This window comes from Pyxicephalus adspersus, chromosome 6 (assembly GCF_032062135.1).
Source record: "Pyxicephalus adspersus chromosome 6, UCB_Pads_2.0, whole genome shotgun sequence".
Classification (NCBI taxonomy): Eukaryota; Metazoa; Chordata; class Amphibia; order Anura; family Pyxicephalidae; genus Pyxicephalus; species Pyxicephalus adspersus.
This window is the reverse complement of record NC_092863.1, coordinates 16,896,886-16,908,248: the sequence shown is the minus strand read 5'-3', so window position 1 is coordinate 16,908,248 and position 11,363 is coordinate 16,896,886. Positions and strand designations below refer to the sequence as shown.

Below are 11,363 nucleotides of genomic sequence, written 5' to 3'. Positions count from 1 at the left end.
TGTTTCTGGGTTCTTGTAACTTGTGGGTGGTATAGAGGTAGATTCAAGTAGAGGTGGTCATCGGTGGTGGAGAACTTATAATGTTGTAAATTTCCCTTTTTTGACTAACCCCAAAGTAATGTTGGAGAAAAATACAGAAAAACATTTCCGTAGTTCTGAGTACCACTTCCTGATTATTATCTAGGCTCTCAGAGTGTTTAGGTCAAGGTAAAAATGTCTACTTAATATTTATACCCTAGTTGCTTTACATCTACCTTTTCAATGCTCCCAGACTGCTCCTCCCTTTTTCCTAGCCACCACTTATACCTGGTGTTGTCATCTAATGTAAGAACTATGGTGAAGAATATCTTCACCATCTCCATCTTCATTGTTAGTGCTATGAACCAACACTACATCATAGGAGAAAGTCACCCTTATCTCCACCAATTCCAGAGTTACCATGGAAGAAGAAGTGGTGAGGAGCGCTGGAGAGTATAATGAAGCGTTAACAGTGGGTACTTCCATTTTGTCAGGAATGGACAGTGGCAATGACAGGGTCTCTTTAGGCCAAATTGAATATGTACCTGATATAATTTCCAAGTTACTCATCCTAAATTCCACTTCTTGTCTAAAGTGGATCCTTACAGGGCAAATCACTCATTGTGCACCTGATACCTCCATTATCGGAGAGATTTACTCTAGATGATGCTCCTCTTGTTGAAACGATAATGAGGAAATTCTGATGTAGGGACCAATAGGTTTAAGAATTAAAACAAACAATCACACCAATAGAAACACAAAAAGTTTTAAAATTTCAGGTGTGTTGACTGAACACACAAAAAGCTTGTGCTCCTCCTATGGTCACCTAGAGAGGTCATACAGCTAGGAAAAGAATAAAAGTGCCTACAGACATGAAACTAAAGTCATCTGATCTATTTTACATTTTACGGTATATGATAATGTTATATGTATTTACCCAAATAAATAGATGACCACCATTGACTTTTTTATTAAAAAATAGTATGGGAATGGTAAAAAAGAATGACCTTTGATGTTTCCTTACCCACTAGTGAGCATAATTAGCATTTACAATGATGATGAAACCCAACAGTATAACAGATTTTCTTAATGCTATAATAAACTGCTAATAAAGAAAAGGAAAAAAACATTTTTTTAGATTTTTTATTTTTATAGATTGTTATTTTCAAGGACTACGTGCAAGTATACCAGTATTGTTAGCAACTATTCAATACTATCACTTTGATTGCATTATACTTGGTAGCCTCTCTTCAACTTCTTTAACTTCGGTGGCAACGACTTTACCATCAATAACCTCTTCAACGATGGTCTTTATTTTGCGGGTTCTGTTAATCTCTGGAATAAGAGAATCGGGTCAAAAATGTTTAATTTCAATAGAGATAGGAATAACTATTACTTTTGTAACTATTACTTCTTCTGTATTACAGCTATTTTGCATGGCACAAATTTGGAATGTCTAGATATTTGTGATTTACTATTTCACTTATTTATAGAGGAATACTGCATTCTGACTGTAAAAAAACCTTTACTTCCACTCTTACTGCAGCCCTTCAAGTACTTTATGAGAATCTAAACAACCCAACATTAAGATGATGTAGTTCTAGTTTGTTTTGAAGCAGTTTTAGGTTGATGTTAAACTTCAGGGGGATCCAAAAGATGAAAAGAAATGACATTGTGCATAGTTATAGGCAATTTTTTTCCATTGTAAATTTAGTCTGGTGTTTGAGTTCGCTCATATCTAAACATTAATTCATGGTATGCTATGCTACTGCTATGTTTAAATGTGTCCTTTTAAAGCTTTCCAAATTTAAAATAAAGAAAAGCACACAATAATTTGATTATTTACATACCTTTCTGTTGTTCATCCTCATCTATCGATAAACTGAAAAGAAAAAGTTGGAAATATGTCAAAATCAGACATTGGATTCATAGAGACTAAAGTGTATTATGGGTGAATTAAAATGACTCCCCTCAAAAAAACAAAATATATATACATTTATACATCTTAGAATAACATGCACATTTTTTTCCAAGAAATACCTACTGATCTACTAAAAATGTGAATACCTATCTTTCTGTTTAAACTGACAATGCTGTAATGAAATCTCAAGCAGTGTTGTCATCCCTGTCCAGTTCATGTTTGCTGGACAGATCATCCCCATTCTTTTAAGGGAGGTATGAAAACATATAAAACTTTATATTATTAAGCAGAAAGAAAAATAGTTTATTAGTGGAATCATTGGGGACCCTTCTATTCCACATATATTTACAGTGACAACAATTCCACTAGAATAGGAAAATCTGAAACAGATTCTAGGAAAGAATGACTAAGGTCCTGGCCTTCTTCAGAAATACATTTTAATTGTTTGCTTGTTCCTATTGGAGATGTTTTTAAATTTTCTTTGTGGACTGAGCTGTACACCTATACTATATATATATATATATATATATATATATATATATATATATATATATATATAAAATATATATGAATAACCACAATGTATACAATGCTGTTTTATATCTTTTCTATCCTAAAACCAGCCATCTCACCTTGTATCCTCTCCCTCCAGCAAACGACGGTATGTGGCGATTTCCATTTCTAGCCGGATCTTGATGTTGAGAAGAAGTTCATACTCTTGAGCTTGACGGCCCATGTCATTTCGTATCTGTACCAGTTGAGCTTCAATATTGCTAATGGTTCCTTGTATCTGAGCCAGGCGAGAGGCATACTGAGCATTTACATTATCCAAGGTGGCACTTAAAGCATCTCTCTGTAAGAAGAATAGATAGAAAAAAGTAAAGTACATTTGCTAAAATATGAATGGAATTTGAGTTATATGTCTTCTCCTAACAATGCCAAAGGACTTCAATTTTTATGGCCCAGGCTGGTAAACTGATTCAACACTTGGTGCTTTCTAGCCCAATAAGGTGCAAACTGGTAAATTTCTACCCACTCACATAGAACCAGTGGATGGTTCCTATATAACTTATTGAGTTATTAAAGCTTTCCAATGCTACACTTTCATTTGTAAAGTTGGGTGATCCAGCACACCTGGATTGGATCTGTTCCAGGATTTAAATATGCTAATAAAAAGCAATTGACTAAGAATTCCCGGTTTGCTTAAACTACCCAGGTTCACTGATAAAAGTGTATCTAGTACAGCCTTAGAGACCTTCAATAAATAGGGCCCTGAGTCTTATAAACTCAAGAAGGTTCTTACCACACTATGTCTGCATTTAATGATAAAGCAATGTTGGCTGTGGGACATGCCACTGACATCGGGCTGACAGCGCAAACCAGTCAGAAGCTGGTGTTGGTAGCCACATGTCCAGGTGGGGAAGAGGTTGACTGTGAACTACAGAGTTGACTACCCTTGGGAATAGCCGACTTCATCAGAACAATGTGTCTGGAATGGTTAGTATTTTATGAAGAATACTTATATTGACAATAGGATTGAAAAAAACTGTACTTCCAGGTATGGAGGTGTATGTGACAGCACTGGTGGCTCATGGTCCTCAGCCTTGTGTAAGCAGTAACCAGAACTACATGGAATAGTGACAGGACAAACCTTTAAAATGAAGGAATGTGCTGGTCACCTTACAAAGTTTTTTGAGATCATTGCCTGGGGCAAAGTTGTTGGGGACCAGAAGCTACAAAATTAAATTTTGTGTTGTATCTATACCCTACCACAGTTTGGGCCATGTACTTTCTATGGTCAGGGTAAGGGATGGTGGGTATTAGGCAAATTTGAAACCCCATTTAGAGTCAAATTCAATGGCCTTTTGGCAACATATATACACTGCAATGTTTAGACCATGCCCAAGAACAAACAAGTGGGATTGTTAGATTTTTTTTTAAATTCAAATCAGTTTTAAAACATTAAGAAACTAACATGGAATTATGAAGTTTCTTTCATTACTTTTTAAAATTATTATTAGTGATTTAGTGTTTAGTCTTTATATTAGCAATTGGTCTTTTTTCTTTAATACAAAAATGTTGTATAGTCGCATGGAAAGAGTAATTGCATTATTTTCCTATATGTTAAAATATTTATTTCATAATTTGTAGTAATATGAGTCTACCTTGCTCTGTTCCGATTGCAATTCTATTCCCAGGCCTTGTATACTGCGATGCAGCTCTGTGATGGTCGTCTTGTATTGCTCCAGTTCAGCTGTACTGGATACTATTTCCTTGCTTACCACTTCTACCTAGAAAGCAGCAAAAAAAAGGTATGATAATATTCCGTAGTAATGCGTCTTGTATAAAACTGATAAACATGAATTTGTCTTTCTGTGTCCTGCTGTGAGCTGTGCATAAGATCGTGCCTTATGTACAATGCTGTATGTAATGTATTTAATCTGGATGTAAAGACCTGCCATATATCTTTAGGTATTCAAAGTGTAAAATAGGTATTCAAAAGAATACAATATATCACCCTTTACCAGTCTATAATATTTGTTTCTGCATTAGTTTACTTTCTTTATATATATATAGTCATATATATCATATATACAAGTCATATATACAAGTCATATAGTCAATTAGGTTGAAAAAAGTCCATCAAGTTCAACCACTAGGAAAAAAAACATATCCCAGATAAAACCCTATATTGTGTGTAACATATTTGTATCATTAAATTCTGACCTAATGTGGTTCTTAAAAAAATTAAGATATCATTTGGATGGTTGAATTAAACCAATGTGGATACATACCTTGGTTTCAAACTGTTCTCTTGCATCCTGACGTATTTTATCACACACTGTCTCGCACTGGAGTCTCATGTCATTTAAGATCTTGGACAGATCCACAGCAGGTGCTGCATCCACTTCCACATTAACTCTTCCTCCAACTTGCTTGCGGAGAGCTTGAGTCTCCTGAATAAAACAAAAGATAAATGAAATGAATGATTTGGGAAATTTTCAATCTTGACTGTGTCTGTAAGGTAGTTCTGATCCATTTTCATACTTTTATAGTTTAGGGGCAAAAATTTATGTTGTATCCCTGACACTAAGTTTTAGGTTTTTAAAAAGTGGGGAATAATTAAAAACCATTAAAAACAACCATTTTTACTATTTACAGACAAGTTTTAAGTACTATTACTACTACTCTTAACAAATATGCATAATATTTATTAGCTTTATTTTTTGGTCGTTTTTATTTGCTTTAGATGTATGTATACGGTACATATTATTTTTATGATATTACATTACTCCATTGCTTTCTAAAATCTATTTTCTTTAAGGGAAAAAAATGGGCATAACCTACTAAAATTGTAAAGAAATGTGAAAATGATGCTGACCTCATCGTGGTTATTCTTCAGGTAGGCCAGTTCCTCTTGCAAACCCTCGATCTGATGCTCAAGGTCACCTCGAGTCAGGGTGAGCTCATCAATTACTCTCCGTAGACCTGCAATGTCTTTTTCGACTCCAAATCTCAGCACCTGCTCTGATTCAAACCTATAATACATACATCAATAGTCAATATAGTCAGGTGAAAAGACCTAAAATATATATACCTGTATTCCCGTTCAAGGGAGTCACATTTTGTCATGGTGACTAAAATTTAATCTAAAATGCTGGGTTTTCAACAGAAATCTCTAGTAGTGCTGAGTATGAAGGGCATATGAATGCCCTTTATTTTTAGGTGATAGAGCTGGTGCTTGCCAATTAGATTTTCAGAAGCTCCTCCTCCCAGTGGCAAATAGAGGGGTAGAAGAAATAAGCAAAGGTAATTTATAAACTTCAAGAGCAAACTTTAAAGTGATCATAAAGAGCCAATTTTTAATAGGGAAGATCACTCTGGATACTACTTGCTTATCCCTTAATAAGGGGGCCCCCTTGAACCCCCATAGCTCATTTTATAATACAAGAGTCCAAACTAAATTAAAATACATATATAGGTATTTTTTTTATAGATGAAGATATGATGAAATTTAATGTAAGACCTGTAGATGGATCTGTAGGAAACTAGTAGTGGAATCATGACTCATTCAACAATGACACACATTTACCAAACCTGTGTAAGGTTAAAAGCTTACAAGCACTAGAGTGCCCTCTTGTTCTTTGTATTGATCTCAAAGTGAATAATGGGGAAGAGAGTTTTCTATATGGACCGTTTATTTATGTATACACGGTGATCATATCCCCCCTTAAACGTCTCTTCTCAAGGGAGAATAGATTCAGTTCAGCTAATCTCTCCTCATAGCTGAGCTCCTCCATTCCTTTTATTATTTAGTTGCCCTTCTCTGCACTCTTTCCAATTCAGCAATGTCCTTTTTGTGAACCAGGGCCCAAAATAGGACTACATATTCCAGATGTGGTCTGACCAATGCTTTGTACAGGGCAGGATTATGTCTCCATCTCTGAAGTCTATTCCTCTTTTATTACAAGAAAGTACTCTACTAGCTTTAAATATTGCAGCTTGGTATTCCATGCTGGTATAAAGTCTATAATCTACCAGAACCCCCAGATCCTTTTCCATTTCTGACTCCCCCAAATGTATTGCCCCTAGACAGTATGAAGCATGCATGTTGTTAGCTCCCAAGTGCATAATTTTACATTTATCTATAATAAATGTAATTTGCCACTTTGCTGCTCAAACAGTACATCCAGGTCTGCTTGTAGATTAGATAGACATCTTGTAAGGACTTCATTTCATTACATAGTTTGGTGTCATCTGCAAACACAGAAATGGTACCTTTATTCCCAAACTCTATATCATTTATAAAGATATTAAACAGTAAAGGTCCCAACACTGAACCCTGGGGAACACCACTACTAACCTTAGACCATTCAGAGTATGAATCATTAATTACAACTCTCTGGATGGGATCGACCCTAACTTGCATATTAAACCTCTGTGTGGTACAGTGTCAAATGCTTCAGAAAAGTCCAAGTACACCATAGTCTGTCTTTACTTACTTCCATATAAAAGGAAAGTAAATTTGTTAGACAGCTTCTGTCTTCCTTGAAGACATGCTGACTATCATTTATAATATTATTTTATAGCAGAAACTCCTCTATGTGGTTCTTTATCAAACTCCCTAAGACCTTTCCAACTATGAACGTTAAACTAACAGGTCTGTAGTTACCTGGTAATGACTTTGCTTCCTTTTTGAAGATAGATATACAAATTTCAACTTTGTATTAAGCTGTTCTGTGCAAGTGTCATGTTTGAATAAACCAGTATATATCTTTAATAGACTATACTACATTCTCTAGGATTCTGTAGCTAGATTTGTGAGAGGTAACCACCACCTTTATTATCCCCTATTGTGTTCCAAGCAAACAAAACACACCATTAGCTGAATGCTTTGAGTACTTTGCAGGTGTTCTTTTTTATAAGTGAAGATTAGTATGTATGCGCCTTAGGGTTGGTTCTGGTGGGGCTTATGACATATTCTGCACTGCTAGATAGGTTTCCAGATGAAATTGTTGGTGATAAGAAACACTAAGAATAATTTAAATATAAAATGTAATAAAAATGAATTTATAAAAAGTTGCTGCTTATATATTTGGCCTTCCAAATGTAAATGGAGACGTATTTTAACTGTAGTTACACCTACATATACCCCATCGTTACCCATATTTATATATATGTACCCACTAATGGATAGTAAACTAGAGAGCCAACCCTGACATATACCATGATCCACATTTATGTACCTTTGCCATCAGTTTCAACCATTACATTTTAAACAGGGCTCAAATAGGATTTGACCAAGTTGTACTGATTTATTAAGTAGAACAGTCCTTATCTGTGACCCTACTCTATGCCTATGTCTACTATTGGTTTGTGCCTCTCCATCAGAATAATAGGCAACTAGTAAGGTATAGGGCTAGCAAACTGGTGGGTATAAAAAAAGAATGTGGTAAGGCTAAGGCTTGCCCGTCCCCAGACAAGCTGTTCCCAAGAAGTCCCTATGAGGACAGATCTGCTTGCTGTATCCCCCTCAGAATTCCAGGAGGTCGGACACTGCCTCACCCCCTTCCATGATGCCCGTGACTAAAGTAGTCAAAACCCAGGTAGATATAAGTTTTTAACTTTGCCATAGACATACTAGAATATAGAATATATAATAAATGTAATATAAAGATAAATTAATAAATGTTATATTGTAGAAATCATCGCAGACTCAATAATAGAACTTGTGGGGGCTATCAGAAAGTATTGTGTAAAAGGGGCGCTAATATACTTTCCTAACAGTAAAATATTAATGTTATTGCAAACGTCCAGGCAGACAGCATAATTCAAAAGTTTTGTAATTTTTGCAAGTTATACAAAAACCTTAGTTAAAAATCTTGGGAAAGAAACATTTTTTTAGCAATACCACTAATAAATAAGCTTCACTGTATCTTAGACTGACTCTCTGAAACACAACTGTCTTGTATTAGAATACCAGTACATTGTTACAATTTTGTAAAGAGCATGCTGTTGTAAAAACATTTTCATAGCAGACAGGATTTTTTAGAGAGTTTATATGCCTGCAGGTCCCAATGATGTTAGGTATAATATTATGTATAAGAGTTTGCTTACTTGAGTCTGAAATCTTCTGCAGCCAATTTAGCATTGTCAATCTGCAGCAAAACTCTGGCATTGTCAATTGTGGCATTGAGTATCTGCAAAAAAAGTTTATTGAATTTCATTAATATTATATTCTGTATTTTTAACAATGTTTTCAAATGATAAAAATACATACTATATATAAAAGTATAAAAAAAAAATTATTTACAACTGGAAACAAAATATAAAAAGTAGTAGTAAGCAGTGAGAGAAAGTAAAATGATGGGCCTTTACTGTTTTCAGCTTGGTATATGCATTTATATATTTTATACATAGGATTTAAAGAACCCACTAACCTACATTCCATCATTTTTATTTTTATATTATTAACGCTAGCCCCTGGATAACATGAGTGATACTAATTAGAGTCTGAAATGGTTCTTTTTCAAGTAGTCCAGGCATTTGTTTTTATTTAGCCACCTTGGATTGACTTACTTAAGTTTAAAGACTTGGGCTCAGGCACAACAATTGTCTGCTCGGCCTGGACTCCATTCCATGTAAAGAGGACTGCTTACCAGAACCAAGGAGCAGTGGGGGAACGCTGGTGAATTTAGTATAAATGAATGGAAGGGCCTTTGCAGAGACACTAAATTGTCTTTTCAAGTCAAAATTTAGGAGTATAGGTATTTCATAACAGTTTCCCAATCCGTTCTATTTGATCAGATCAGGCAATGATTTATTGGCTATTAGTGTTCCTAGGAAATAAAAAAAAATCAGGTTGGGTCTTTTTTTTTGTTGGTGCCAGAGTTGTGCCATGGTTGCCATTTTTGCAACCTTTTTAAAATTCACACTAGAGAAAAAGACGACATAAGAAGTTGAGGTCATGCATATATGACCATACATTCATTTCCATGGCTACTCTTAGTCTCTACATAAAGTAGGGTAATAGAGACTCTATTTTTAATATACCATTAAATATTCATAAACAGATACATAAAAAAGATATAGTAAAATGTTATTTATTTGCTTTGGCAAAAAACCAAGCCTCGGTGAGCTAAAGGTTTATTCTTTCTTAATGGTCTGGTTTAAGAACTAGATGCCAAAACGTCTTGTGTTCTCCTAGCAACCACTAAAGCAACACCTAACAAGTAAACAAACACACCATTACCTATTATTAGAAAATGGTTTCACTGATTGAATAGGAGAAATTATTGTGTAACCCTCCAGCATCAGGGAACACCGGAGCTTTTCATTAATAGAATACCACCTGGCTTGCCAAAATTACGTTTTATTGGTATAACAAATATTGGCATTCACAGCACATATTGCCTATGGATGTTAATATAGAGAGGAGACATTCATTGTTTTGTGTCTGTCTGTGCAAGGTATTTGTATCGGAGACAGGTGATGCATAGATGGGTGTGCTAGGGATTCCCTAATTTTACTTTGGCTGCAATGTTTCTTGTACAATGGCGCTTTCATTGTAAAGGTCCCCTCCCTTAATCATTCACCTGTTTTTTCCCATCTACTGTTGTTACTGCGTTTGATCATATATCAAAGTCAAAGTGAAAGTTTATTAATTATTTTGCATAGAGAAGTGTGAAAATTGCGTAATGGGGCTCCTCCCTTTCACAGCAGCACATACTTAGCTTTACTTTGCTTCCTGATGTTTTTTCAGTAACTGGAAGTAAACTATCTCATACTGGTAGCATGTAACAGCTTCCATATTATGTGACCTTGTGGCACATATTGCTGTCATATGGGGTAGGGAGATTATTCTTAGCCCTGTATAGGATCCAGATCTTTTGTTCACTTCTCTCGAATGGATAATGAGGGGTGTAAATAAAAAGTAATTATGCACATGGAGAAGTCAGCAATGTGCTCTCAATTTTATATCTCCTCCGTCTCCTCTCCAACCAAAAAAATACACAAAGTTTCAGATATAACATGGTAGTGCACTATATATATATATATATATGAGGGAAAAATGACTGGGTTGTTAACTGCTAGAAATATGTCAGGGGGAGATTTGGAATTTGAGGCGGGGGGTATGAAGTTCTGTTTTATCCAGGTTGAATTTCAGAAATCTGAATACAAAAAACATCCCAGAACCCCCCACCCTAGTTTGCCAATGTAGCCCTGTAAAAAGCAATTGGTAATAAGAAAGCCTTAATTCACATTTCTACTTAACTTTTAGCTAACTTCTGCACCAGTAGATATGACATTATTCAGAGATTCTGAAATTAGGAATCCCCTTGATAAATATTTTTTGAATGATGTCCAAATACAAAATAAATGAATGTGAATCATTTTATACTGTAATTTCAAGTAAACCCCTGACACTGTAATAATATATCAGGGGAAACATGAAGACCAAGGTACAATTGTGCTGTTTAATCATTGCAGCGTTATCCTTTCTCATGAGGTATAAAACACCCAATCTTTTTTACTTTTTACAAAAATGGAATAAAAAAAACAAAACACCTTACCGAGTAATTGGATTAAAAAAACACAGCAAAAAAAAAATTAGCAGAGACAAAGACAAATGATCCTGTTGTAAAGCAGGTTTCTGTTACTACTTCTCCCCAGCACAGACATGTGATCAGGTTATTTTGAATACTGAATGCTAAAAGGCGTTAAAACAACATCATGTATCAATAACTACCGCCAAGTAATAAAGGATTTTACACAATGTAGGGATTTAAGATTTTTAATCTCCTTTCTACCCAACTTTCACCTTCCTACATCAAAGTATGTTCACCTCTATGCAACTTCCTGCTGCTTTTATATAACACTGCTCCCACTATTGTCAGACCCATTGTACCTGTCTTTCACAATA

At 35.0% G+C, this 11,363-nt stretch overlaps 1 protein-coding gene across 2 annotated transcripts in view; it reads right to left on the bottom strand.

Annotated features, from left to right (window-relative positions):
* Positions 1–1,128: 1,128 nt before the first annotated feature.
* LOC140333243 (keratin, type I cytoskeletal 42-like) overlaps positions 1,129–11,363 on the bottom strand; it is a 16,136-nt gene continuing 5,901 nt past the window's right edge. Inside the window, exons 2-8 of one of the 2 annotated variants that reach the window (XM_072414781.1) lie at positions 8,558–8,640; positions 5,322–5,478; positions 4,735–4,896; positions 4,105–4,230; positions 2,572–2,792; positions 1,869–1,900; positions 1,129–1,353 (exon numbers count right to left, since the gene is read on the bottom strand). In XM_072414781.1, coding sequence (XP_072270882.1) covers positions 1,235–1,353; positions 1,869–1,900; positions 2,572–2,792; positions 4,105–4,230; positions 4,735–4,896; positions 5,322–5,478; positions 8,558–8,640 — 900 coding nt within the window. In that variant the 3' untranslated portion in view covers positions 1,129–1,234. The remainder of the gene's footprint in view (positions 1,354–1,868; positions 1,901–2,571; positions 2,793–4,104; positions 4,231–4,734; positions 4,897–5,321; positions 5,479–8,557; positions 8,641–11,363) is intronic. The other variant, XM_072414782.1, reaches the window with a different exon arrangement.